At 34.8% G+C, this 13,552-nt stretch overlaps 1 protein-coding gene across 1 annotated transcript in view; it reads left to right on the top strand.

Annotated features, from left to right (window-relative positions):
• Positions 1 to 9,128, top strand: part of SYNM (synemin) — a 38,399-nt gene extending 29,271 nt beyond the window's left edge. Inside the window, exons 3-5 of the mRNA XM_044665421.1 lie at positions 1,313 to 1,383; positions 5,220 to 7,654; positions 8,556 to 9,128. Of these exons, the coding sequence (XP_044521356.1) occupies positions 1,313 to 1,383; positions 5,220 to 7,654; positions 8,556 to 8,909 (2,860 nt within the window). The 3' untranslated portion in view covers positions 8,910 to 9,128. The remainder of the gene's footprint in view (positions 1 to 1,312; positions 1,384 to 5,219; positions 7,655 to 8,555) is intronic.
• The last annotated feature ends 4,424 nt before the right edge of the window (positions 9,129 to 13,552 follow it).

The following is a 13,552-nucleotide window of genomic DNA, read 5'->3' as shown; positions in this document are numbered from 1 at the left end:
CTCTCCTGACTCTATTCAATCTTCCATACAATCAATGCAGTGATTTTCCTAAAATGCAGTTCCAATGGTGTCATCTCCATTCCCCTTAAACTCTAGTGACTTCTTATTGCTTCTAGTATCAAATACAAAATGCTTTTTCTGGCATTCAGACACAAACACGTCCCTTTTGTAAATAAGTACAGCTTTAGTAGTTTTATTAGGTAATTATCTTGTTTTGTTGTCAAGTATAATCCTTTGAACACTTATTAAAGATATTAAAAATATTGACTGAGCCTGGTTGAGTCTCCATGGGAAATGAAAGATATGTAATTCATATGTATCTGCAAAATTCACCAACATCATCTCTTACTAATAGGGAGTAATAACTTTAATAAACCAAAGAGATCCCAGTTCAAACAACTGATCAAGTGGAGGGTTGCTGGTGAAGGGTTCTAAATATCTCCCTCTTCAGCTCTCCCAAAATCTGGAATACTTATTCTTTGGAGCTATGATATCAGTTTTAACACCTTCTTCATGTTATGTTTTAAAAAAATAAAATTAAGAAACCATTTTAAAATGTAAAAAATTAAATATATCCCTTACATCTTAATTCAAATGCTATATCAACAAAATATTTTTTTATCCTTCTAGACAGTTACAATCCTTCCTCCCTCAGAACTCAAATTACACTCAATTTGTATTTGTCCAATGCACTTATATTGTTATATAGGGGTTTATTTTTGCATATATCATAGTTTACAACTAAACTGTAAGATGTATTTGGATGAGGATTCTATCCTTGTACCTCACCAAAACCTAGTATGGTGCTCTGAATACAGTATCTACTTAAAAAATGGTGTTAGGATAAATTGCTATAACAGAAATACAAATTAACCTGAATAAATGAATTTATTTAAATTTATCTATTCTCTGGCCAAAGTGCTCTTAAACCTTGACATATATTCTACTATATTTCGAGTTCTGGTATAATTCTCTAGAGGGATACAACATGTAAAGGGATCAATTAAAGATCCTTTTACATATCTTTCATTTCCCATGGAGACTCAATCAGGCTCAGTCAATATTTTTAATATCTTTAATAAGTGTTCAAAGGATTATACTTGACAACAAAACAAGCTAAAGAAAAGAGAGCACTGACAGCTCAAGGACACTGGTAAGGAACCCCAAAATAACAGCTCTTTGCAAGGAGTCATCTTTTCAGGAATTAACTATGACTGAATGTGACAGTTGGCCAAATCTTAAATAATGAATTAATCAGCAGTACATGTCTTGTTGTTCATATGGTAATGAGTTAAATTTTTTTCCCTCACAGAGCCTTATTGGAAGGAGAAAGTAATCCGGAGATACTGGTATGGACTGAACACATACAGAATGTTCCACGAGGTATAAAACAAAAATTTCATTTTGTCTTTTTTAATAGACTATTCTATTATATATTTTTATTTGTAATAAAATTAGTAATAATTTGGAATACTACTGAAATGCATAAGTACTCAATTCAATTAACATGTATTAAATGTTTGTAGCATGATATAGTGAGTAAAAGTCTAACTTGGAGTCAGCAAGACTTAGGTCAGGTCCTCTCTCTTTATCACATATGTGCTCTATGCTCCTAGGCAAATCACTTAATTCCACAACATTGTAAGCAATGCTCACAATATACAATAGAGTAGGTAGCCAATTGCATCCATAGAGAGAGGTTCCTTATCAAAAGTCCCCTATATCAATGGACTTTCAGATCCAGTCTTCCCTCATTCCTTCCAAAAATGTGTGTGGCATTGTTCTAGGGCAGTAATGGCAAACCTTTTAGAGACCTTAAGAGACCGAGTGCCCAAATTGCAACCCTCACACCTCATGTGAGCGCCCCTCCATACCCCAGACTGGGAGGGAGGAAGTTCTCCAATTGGATTGCTGGGAAGAGGGGTGGGTGAAGTGAGGAATGTCCTCAGGCACATGTGGAGAGGGGGAAGGGAGCAGCCCCCTCCGGCACACTCCAGCACATGTACCATAGGTTCACCAACACAGTTCTAGGGGGTGGCCATACAAAAGTGAAAGAAAATTGACAACAGTCCCTGCCTTCAATGAGTTTATAATCTAATAGAGAAGATGAGGTGTGAGTGTGAAGACATGTATGTAAGTAAATATGATAAAGGTACAATTTTTGTCAAGGCAAAGAAAAGATCTAGATAAAATACTTTAAGAAAAATGTTAATAATTGAACTTTCCAGATCATTTAACCATATCCATTTTGAAGTGCTAAAACCTTTTTCTATTTCAAAATGTTATGATTTACATTATATGAGTCACCTCTCCCTTCAGTTGTCCTGCTGAAAAATAAAGGGAAAGATGGTTGTAGCCATTGCTTGATCACTTTGCTTGCAACTCAGTCAAGTTATACCTATTTGCAAATAGCTTCAATTGTCTTTTTTCCTGCTTGCAAGATATTTCTATGGAGGATAGTACTCGGGGTTTCTAAAATAACAGGTCTTTGTATGAAGTCACCTTTTCAGGAATTAACTCTGCAAAACCATATTGTATTAATAAATCAGATAATTGAAGCAATTTAAGTGAATGAGATCATGTCTAAGTTAGAGTTTAGAGAGGAAAGAAAAGGCTAAAGACAAAACTTTCTGGGGACATCCTCAGTTAGTATACATACAGGAAGATTAAGATGATACAGCAAAAAGTCCTGACAGGTATCAGGACAACCTAGAACGATTAGGGCTGTGGAAGTTCACGTGAAGGAAGAAAATTTCAGGAAAAGGAGAATTTATAGTTTTAAATGCTACAGATTGTCAAGGAGGATGAGGTCTGAGAAAAGGCCGTGGGGTCTGACAATTAAGAAGGTAATGAGATATCAGAGAAAATAATTTTCAGCAAGAATGGTGGGAATAGAAGCTGGATTTCTGGGAATTGAGGAGTAAAGAGTGAGGAGATAGAAACACAGTATTGATTATGCTTTCTAGAGTTTCTGGGGTTGAATCCTGGGAGTATAGAAAATATTAAAGCACAGGTGTGGTCTGGATATATTTGTAGGCAAAAGGAAAAGAGACAGTGCAAGAGGAAAAAACTGAAAGTGAAAGAAAGTGCCAACTGGATCTGGAGAAAATGGGATCAAGGGTTCCAATGGAATTATGCATCAGGCTTGATTAGGCAGAGGGCAACCTTACTTTCTGAGTTAGGAAACAAGATATGTCTACACTTGTTGGTCTTTATGAATGTTAATGTATATGACATGTTTACTCAAACCAACAATGGTCCAATTCTATGAAAAAGATAAAAAAATTATACCAGAGAGCATGTAAAAACCTTTGAATGTGATGAATGTGGGAAAGGTTATAGGCAGAGTGAACAATCTATTATTTTACATCTTAGAATAAAGCTTCATTTTTATTGTTGTGGGTAACTTCTGAATAAAATGAAATAAAATTTAAATTACTATTATTATTAAAATTAAAATTTTTAAGTGATTAAAAAGAAAAATAAAATTAAAACCAAAGACAATAGAGAATTGATTAGGATTTCAATTCAATCATTGTTACTTTTTAGCTATTAAGGTATTGAGAATATTAATAGGAGCCAATGGAACTTGAAGCTAAGAATACTTTTTCTTCTTTAGTGATGATACCACTGATAGGAATTGTTCTCCCCAGGCACATGTGACTAAAAATACTGTTTGTGTGTGCGTGCGTGTGCACATATGTGACCTAAAGTTAGATAAAAAGTTTGGTTTTATTCGTAAGCAGAAGTGCAATTTTAGAAACATTATCTAATTTGGCTTAAAATTTCAGATTATTTTCTCTTGTATTGGATTTGTAAAATGCTTTTATTATATGCTCTCTTTCTCAAAATATCTCCTTAAGGAATTAAACTTCACCAGAGAGATATATCCTTTTTTTCAATTATTATCTGGTAGAAAAAGACTGAGAATCTCTCAGCGCCAGATAGGATCTGATCTTGTCAAACTGATTTCCATCTGCGTGTTTGTAATTTTGTTTATTAATTTACCATAATTTATCAAAATTGCCTTAGGTTCTTTTAGAAATATGAAAATGTATAATGATAGGTATCGAATGGTACCCCCTTATCATTAGAAAAGCTGTTTTTTCCCACTAAAATCAAATGTAAACAAAATGTACCCAATAAGGAAAAGCTGATGTAATGATAAAAGCTATCTCATCTACTGGTATTCTTTTTTGCATTTGCATATAGTAGGTTCTTATAAATGTTTACTGAATTAATGAATACATAGAAATTCAAAAGAAACATCCTTTTAAATGATTTCATTCAGATTAAACATGCCTTTTGATATTAAAATGGAAAGGGCAGTCATTTTCAATCATGTGGAGAAAGCACTGGAAATGTATTTTTGTTTTTTAAATCCTTATTTCCTAAAAGAATTAGTATTTTCATTTAAACATTTTATTTTACTAACCATCCTGGATTTCTTATTTTCCTTATTTAACAGTGGCTTTGACTTGAATTATCTATTATCACAAATAATATGTCATTCTGCTTTTCTTAATGCTGATTCTATGCCCCACAAGTAATTGTTTCATTTTTTTGTTGTTACAGTAAGTGAATGCTAGAACAAGATTGATGAAAGGCATTTTTTCATACTGAATTATTTGTAATCCTGAATTTAATTATAACAATGTAGTGTTGTTATTATGAGGTATTAGCTATGACTTGGAAATGTTTGTGGTTGATGCAGGTTGGTTAGATTTCTCCTTTCCCCCATAGAATGGGGTATGTACAAACAGGGAAAAATAGATAAAGTGACTATTGAATAGCTGCTGACCAGAGGAATTCTATTGAGGCCTGTATTTAGCTTTATTTAACCCTCTCAAAATTTGTACATTTGTAAGAAACTTCAGTTCCCTTTGTCAAATTCAATTTAAAATCTCACAGGTCATTTTGTGGGTGTGTTTCCCAAGCTAGATGTAGGTGATCATCCCAAAGGTTTCAATTAGTCAGACCAAATAATGTGCACATCTTCTTATCTCCTCCTGGTAAAAGTGAATATATCTACATGATTTGTATCTTATTCAATAAACCCGGTAGTTCCATCAGCATAGTATAGTATAAGGATTTTCTCTGTCCTTGAAATCTCAAGCCTGATTTACATAGCATTATATTGATTTTTTTGGTATTATGTTTAAGATGAACAGTGTTATGACTATAATAATTTTGGTGTATTTTCTGCTTAATTTCTGCAGAAGTCAGGACTACATCATGCCAGTATGCCAATTCAATTTTACAAAGAGAAAACAAACGGAATATATACTCCAGAGAGAAAATAATCTCATCAGATAAAAACATCTCAGCACCATATTCAAATCGATCAACATTCTTTGGACCACAGTCTACTCTAGTGACTAGAAGTGATTTCCTGGGTCCAAGCTATTCTTCCTCTTCCACTCGAAGACAAGAAACCTCATACGAAAGGATTGCAAGAAATCATAATCGACTTGGGACACTTCCTACAACAGATGATGGCCTTTTGAGAAGCACAGAATCTCAGGTGAAAGTGATTCCTGACAGGCAGAAAACAGAAAGTACAAGTAGTATCACCACATATTTAACCAAAGAATCAACAAGTGCTCAGAGACCGAGCCAACAACATAAAGATATAAGGATGAGTACGTCTCTAAGCACTCAATCACAAGAAAGAAGTGTTCTTCAGGGAAAGAAAACAGAGGAGAGAAAATATAAAATGGAACCAACTAAAATAAGACCAGAGGAGAAAATGTTTGACTCTAAAGAAAAGGCTTCTGAGGAAAGAAATTTAAGATGGGAAGAAATGACTAAACTAGATAAGGAAGCAAGAGAAAGGGAGAGTCTGCAGTTGAAGGGAAAAGGCAAAGGAGGTGAATCAGTGAAGGAGAGAACTACAATATTTGGAGAAAAGAAAGAAATACAGATACCTGTTAGTTTTGAGGGACATGGGCATGGAAAAGTATCTCAAGATAACAAAGTAGAATTATCAGTAAAAGATATACAAACAGTTCAAAAAAAGGGTGTCAGTGAGAGTAAAACTAAGTGGACAGATGAGAGAGGGCTGAAGTTCAAAGTAGATGCCAGTGATGCTACTGACTCCACTAAAGATGACTCCACAAGAAAAACCATAGCAGAAAATATAGTTTCCAGCATTCTACAGCAGTTTGTGCAGCCTTCTGACTCGGAAACATCTGCTGGTCCTTCTCTGGACACAAAAGTCACTTACGTAGAAAGGGAAGAACTTCCTGGTGTTGGGAAGGCAAAGACTGAGATTGTCGTGGAGTCTAAATTGCTTGAAGAGATAGATGTTTCAGATGAAGAAAGCCTGAAGCATCTCTTAAGCAAGGGTGCAAAGGAAGTAGAGATTAAAGGGAAATCAGCAGAAAGCATGATAGGAGATATAATAAATCTTGGCTTGAAAGGAAGAGAAGGGAGAGCGAAAGTAGTTAATGTTGAGATTGTTGAAGAACCACTAGGATATGTAAGTGATGAAAAGACTGACTTTTCAACACCATTTGAGGTAGAGGAAGTAGATGATATCTCTCCAAGCTTTGAGAGGCATTACAGTGATGAGGAAGGCGATGAAGAAACCAGTATCACTTTTTCAGGTAATCGGCTTACAAAGATAAAGCAGCCCCATGAGAACCTAACTCACTTTGAAGAAGTAACTGAGGCAGGTGACTCTGAAGGAGAGCAGAGATATTTTGTGTCTACTCCAGATGAATACCCTGGGGGCTATGACAAAGATGAAGATTCTGTATATGGGCAAATTCATGTTGAAGAAGAATCAACTATCAAGTATTCTTGGCAAGATGAAGTTGCACAGAGCACGGAGAAGAGGAGAAAGAGAAACAATTTGCCCGGAGATGAATTTTCAAGTCCAACAGAAGTCTTCTCCCCCGAAGAGGATATAGATTCCTCTCCCCTGAAGGAACATCCAAAAGGTGATGAAGTGCATGCTGAATCCACTGTCATTGAAAAAGAAATTAAAATACCCCATGAATTCCAGACCTCGATTAAAGGACTCTTCTCCAAAGATCCCAAGCATCAGCTGGTAGAGGCAATTGGGCAGCTGGAAGGGAGCCTCCCTGAAAGCGTAAGAGAGGAGTTGTCTGTCTTAGCTAAGGAGAGTCAGAAGGACACTGGCAATATTTCAGTTAAAAAATTTGAGAAAACCACTGATGGTGGATCAGTCACGATTGTTGCTGAAGTCAATCTCTCAGAAACCCTTGATGCGGATCAGTTAGATCTGGAACGATTAAGTAAAGAAGACTCTAGCAAAGTAGAGAAAACGTTGCAGTCGGCAGTTCTGGCTAGTTCTGAAAAACACCGTGTTCAGGAACCCGAAAGCCCAGATAGTAAAAATGGTCTAAAAGTTTCTGGTTCCAGTATTAAATCCAAGCGTTGGGCCAGTAGAGAAATATATAGTTCATCTGAGAGAGATGGTGGTGGAGCAGGACATTATACTGCTGAACACGTTTTTCACCAGGGTCCAGTTTCTGCAACTGTGGAAGTTAGCAGCCCAAGAGGTTTTGCTCAATCACATGTCTTAGAGGACATAAGCCAGTCTGTAAGACATATTAAAATAGGCCCCACTGAAATTCGAAGGACAGAGCAAATCTTTTATGAAGGACCCACTTCACAAGTGGTAGAGGTAAGTGTAAGGCCAACTTAATCAGATAAAGTACCAGTAATTCTGTGAGACATTCTAAGTTGGGTCTTAAGAAAATCAATTGGTTGAAGAAATCATTTCTAGAGGGCTTCTTTCTACATCTCAAGAAGTGGGTGACACTGGAGGTCTTAGGAAGAATTTTCTAAAGATGCTAACTTTTTATTAGGTTCCTTACTCATCAAGAAATTGTTTTCCATGGGTCCATTTCTCAAGCAGGTAAATTTGGAGATCATTCCCAGACAGAAGGGTCAGTAGGCACCCAGAGTTCTGTGGGGGTCTTTAAATTAGACTCCAAAGAAGTACATATGGAACAGAATGTTTTTAGTGCCCCTCTCTCTGACAAAAGAGAATTCAACCTCAAAGGAGATGCTTCTCATATAGATGATTCATCAGATAGTGGCACATCAATCGAGCACATTAGAATTAGCCCCCAAGAGTTTCAGACAACTGAATAGGTAATTTACCATGGACCAATTTTTCTCATCATATGGGGTTTAGTGAATCTGGAGGCATTTTTCACACAGATGGTTCCTTGGACACAAAGAGATCCATAAGAAATTACAAATTAAATCAGAAAGAGGTTCTTGTGTCTGAGAAAAATATCTTCCAAGAGTTTGTCTTTGAACCTCCAAAAGCCGGTATTGCGGGAGATGTATCAGAGGCAGAAGTTATATCGGGTGTTAGCAGATCTTTCAGGCACATTCAGCTAGGCCCCACAGAAACTCAAACCCCTGAACAAATTGTCTTCCATGGGCCCATTTCTAAAACTTATACATAGACTGACTCAGGTGACTTGTGAAGGGTTAATAGAGAGCAGCCAATCTACACAATATATTAAATTGGGGCCCAAAGGAAAAAAAAAATTTTTTTTTTTACTTTTCAGATAGATGTGACAAATAGAGAAGAGAGCCCCACCACTGCTAGAAGTACACGAGAAACTACCATCTTCTTTTCCCCAAGAAAGGAAGCAAAAGTTCACATTGTGTCTGATGATGGTGAATGGAAAGACGATGAAAGCAGAAAGGACAAAGAAGCAAGTGTGGGTTTTCAGGCTTCTGCTGCTCAAGAATACCAGGTTCATGGAGAACAAGTCACAGAGAAGGTTATGTTTGATAAAACAGTGCAGCTACAGAGAATGGTAGACCAAAGGTCAGTGATTTCTGATGAAAAGAAAATTGCCCTCCTCTATCTAGACAAGGAGGAAGAGGAGGAAGAGAATGATGGACATTGGTTTTGAAAATTTAAACAGATTGAGTTTTAATAGCATCTTATATAATAGTACCCTAAACAACACATTGGTAATTTAAATTGTCTTGTTTTTTTAAAAAGAGACTCACCAGTTGAGATTTGCCAATCCCAAATCTTTTTTGTGTAAATTAATTAAAAAAGAGAGCTCCAAAGATTTAAAATTTATTCTATGGACCTCTACATGGAGCATATTTTGAAATTTTGAGAAATTTGAAAAATAACTTTATTTCTCCTATCTTTAAGTCTTTTAACTGGAGTTTTCTGTCCATTACCCAAGATAGTTTATCAGGTTTGTCTTTGGCCACAGAAATGGCAGGAATCTGTTTAAACGAAAAGGTCTTCTTTGTAAGTAAGATGCTTAAGAATAACTAGTTAAAATAACATATAAGAGTAAATTCCATTTGCATGTGCTAGTATCATATAAGTTAACATTGTAGGGAAAAAATAAATTAGCTCGAGTCTCTTTGCAAGAGACAACATTGCACTTTTAAGGCTTAGCACAGACAGTTTTACAGAAAAAGAACCGTAAGTAGGATTTGCTGCTGAGTTCAGTATTTTCAGGAAAGCATTTAATTTGCCATAAAAGGAAATTCTGCTCTAGGTTGTGAACCAACAGATTTCAATCTTTCTTTCTTTAAAAATATCATTTATTTATAGAATGACCAGCTAGATATCCTATTAGAATATTTTTAGTCAGTACGCCTATTCCATATTATAAAACTTTAAGGAAATATAAAATAGCAATGTGTATAGGTTATATAATCAGTCTTATTTCAAGTTGTATAAAGACAGTCAAGATATTTATTTTGTAGCTTTGTGTTGCCAATTCCATCATAACCCTGACCTAGGCAATGCTCAGTTCAAGTCATATTATGCCTAAACTTCTCTTTACTTTTATGAAGTTTATAGCTCAGCAGCTCTTCATATTCAACACTAACAAACATTTACTAAGCATCTACTTCATGAAAGGTCAGGGCAGGCAAATGAACAAAATCTTGGTCTCTATCCTCAAGGAATTTATAATCTGGTTACTCAATATAATATAACTCATCAAACACACTAGGCAGAAAAGGGGTACACAGATAACTCTAATGTAATTAGAGAGTATAATAAATGCCTATAACATTTAATAGTTTAAACAGTCGCATGGAACAACATAAGAGCACTAGATGTTGAGTTTGGGTGGGCTGGATGCAAGTCTCCATTCTGCTAGTTATTAGCCGAGTGAACTTTGGCAAGTGATATGACCTCTGTAAATTTCAGTTTTATCATCTATCAAATGGAGATTATGTGGACTACCTAAAAGGATTTTTGTGAGGAAAAAATTTTGAAGAAGAATATGCTATGTAAATGTTACTACTATTATTTTTGTAAAGGGAAGAGAGGTTTGCAATAGAGTTTGGGATGCAGCCAGATAATATTAATATAATATTTTAATCAATAATATGACATAATATATAGTATTATATAAATGATATTAATGTGGAAACCAAATTAGGTAGAAGGTCTGCAGTATGATTGTAAAAAGTAAAATATTGTATCTTAAAGAAACGACAGTCAAATGGTAAACTTCTTTTAGCACTATTACACATGGTCTTTTTCTTTTCCAAACTCAGATGAATACAGTAGAAATTCTTGGTTGAGAATTTGTACTTTGGGAAGAAACAAATAATTATGAATTTTGTTTAGGGAAATAAATAACATGTTAAAAAATAGAAAAAGTTTTTTTGGGGATGGAGAGGTGGGAGGAAGGAATTGGCAGCAATGCCTATAACACAATACAGGATAAACTCACTGGGGATTGAAACCATAGAATTAAAATGCTCCCTACAATAGGCTTAAGAGATATATTTGTATAGATAATATTCAGTGGAGATAGATATGATAATCACTGAATTTTTATTGAATCAATTTTTATCGTATGTTCTAATGATATGATTTAGAAGCTGCTATCTCTAAAGGTAAAGGGTATCTCATAAAATAATGTCTCTAGGAACACAAGTTGGAATATATCAAGAAAAGCAATATTTCAGGTAAGAAGACAGGTTGTTTTTTTCCTCATGTTTCCTGTCTCTTTTGCAGTGGTGCCACATAATTGTGTAAAGGATAGGAGTAAAACATTAGGAATCAAGTGCTAAGGATGATTTCAATCTCAGTGCCAAATTATCTTGATTTTTGGTTGCAATTGGATTTCAAATTTGACTTGCCATCCTCAAATATTTTTAAATTAAAATGTACATATGTTCATAGAAATCATACTTTTAATCATTCTTTTAAGATGTCCTTTTTGAAACATTTCTTCTTAGAAGATGAAACAGATAGGATTTATGAGAAGTGACTTATCCTGATTTACATATTATCAGGAGATGCATGTTAAATGGAGTCCAGCTTTTGTTTAAGATGGTCTCTTTTTAAAAAATAGCCTTCTTTGTGTAAATGGAAGCAGAGAAAGAAGGGTGAGGGATTTAAATTGCAGGGGGTTTTTTTGCATTCTTTTTCTTTGGCATAAGATCATAGGATTTAGAGCTAGCAAGGACCTTAGAGGCCCTCAAGTTCAACCCCATCATTTTGAAGATGAAAAAACTTGGGAAGGTCAAATGACTTGCCAGATGTCACCCAGGTGGTAAAGTAGTAGCAGAGCTGGAATTAGGATCAGAAACTAGATCCCCTAACTCTAGACCCCCGGCACTTTCCATTTTGCCATACTATCTCTCCTGTGATTGGTAATTAAATGACAATATAGCTCATTTACTCTAGAATCCATTGTTTCAAAGTTTTATTTCAAAAGTACATAAGAATGTTAGTTGCAGTTTGTGCTATTTATGTAATCAAAATGTTGGTCAGGATTCTTCATAAGATACCTATTATAACAGTCTGGATTTTTTTTTGCTGGGAGAGATCATTTCTGTTTTAAGCTTTTTTACTTACACAACTCTCTTAGCTGACCATCTTCAAGATGTATTTTATTTTAAAGATTAAGTGAACACATTTAGTTATTCTAAAAATGTTAACATTCTTCTTAAAGCTGAAATACATTCTTCAAAGAAGTGGAAATATCCTTCAAACAGTGGTAGGGTTGGCAATTTAGGGCAAAACACAAAATGTTACTATTACTTTGCATTATTTTGTAAGGAACACTTCATACCTATTTTAAATGTATGACTTCATAGCACAAAAGCTTAGTGTAGCCAACACAAAAACACCTAGACAGTTCATTCAGAAGAACAACTGATTTCATTAAATAAACACAAGTCAAACCCACAATTTTGCGATATTTGGGCAAAACACATTGACTTCTCGAACTTTTCACTTTCCAACTGACTTTTCTGCCACTGTTAACCTATGACTATATTTTTAATGTAACATTAAAAAATCTCTGAAGAGCATGTTTAGAAATTGTTTTGCAGTTAACAATTGTTCTGAGCCTTCTGTATCTCTTCCATTGTCAGAAGACCCTGGATTCAGGTAGGAAAAAATACATTAGGAATTAAGAGACTTAAATAAAAATCTAATAGCAAAGAGTAACAGAACTCACCAGGCCCCAAATTAGAATAAGAGGTCATTCATGCTGATATCAAAGAGAATGCTTTTCAAAGATTTTTTGTTCTTATTGCTACTTATACTTTAATTAAAGTAATTTACTAAGTGCACTTGGTCATGTAAATGTTCTTACTGCAGCATAAAGTCACACCTTGGGGTGTTCTTAAGTAAGAATACTTAAGAGTAATTGAGTAATTTCCAATGTCTCAAACACATTCAAAATAGTGTATAAACAATAAATATAAAATGTGAGTTTTTTGAGCCATAACTTGTTCATTGGTTACTCAGAACTTCTTTGGAGGCTGCCAAATGGGATGAATTTGGGAAAGTAAGTAACATGAAAAAACTTCAAAATGAGAGTTAATAATTTTTATACTTTCCAGAAGAGAATGCAGATGGAATGTTTTTTAAACCTAGAACCACTATAAAAAAAAAAAAAAAAGGTCTTGTAGCCATTCCATAAAGACAGACCTTGGGAAGATGGAACATCATAGTCAGAAAGCCAACATTGGAGTTAGGATATCCAAGTTCCAAGAATTGCCTCAGAGACCTACTTGCTGTGTGAGCTGGGGGTAGTAATGGTGGTGGTGGGTGAAGTCGTTTAATCTTTCTATGCCTTCAGAAAATTTTTAAGAACTGAGAAGGTGATGATTTGTCTGTTCAGAAAGAGTTTGCTCACTGGGAGTTCCCAACACAGTCTGGTCTTAAAAAAAATTATCTGTAACCTTTGCATAGCTATATTCTTTTTATCATTATTGACAAAAATCTAAATAGGATTCAGATTCTCCACTTATGACAGACGAGAATGGAGACTTAGAATTTAGGGAAAGATGGGCACTGATAGTAAAGAAACTTTCTTTTTTTACACAAAAACAACTATAACCACTATAAAGATTATCCTTTTAGGAGGTGACATTATATTTTCTTCTATGAGGACCAAAGAAGAAGGAGTTCTGATGGCAGTAGATTTCACATTTTTTTATTCAAACCTAACACAGATTTTCATATAACCTATAGCCATGCAACATATTTAGTCCCAAATTATTTTTAAAGCAATTGTTGGGATTTATGTTCCATGTTCTGACTGCAGTA

Source organism: Gracilinanus agilis, chromosome 2, assembly GCF_016433145.1.
Source record: "Gracilinanus agilis isolate LMUSP501 chromosome 2, AgileGrace, whole genome shotgun sequence".
NCBI classification, from domain to species: Eukaryota; Metazoa; Chordata; class Mammalia; order Didelphimorphia; family Didelphidae; genus Gracilinanus; species Gracilinanus agilis.
This window is presented reverse-complemented; position numbering and strand designations above follow the sequence as displayed.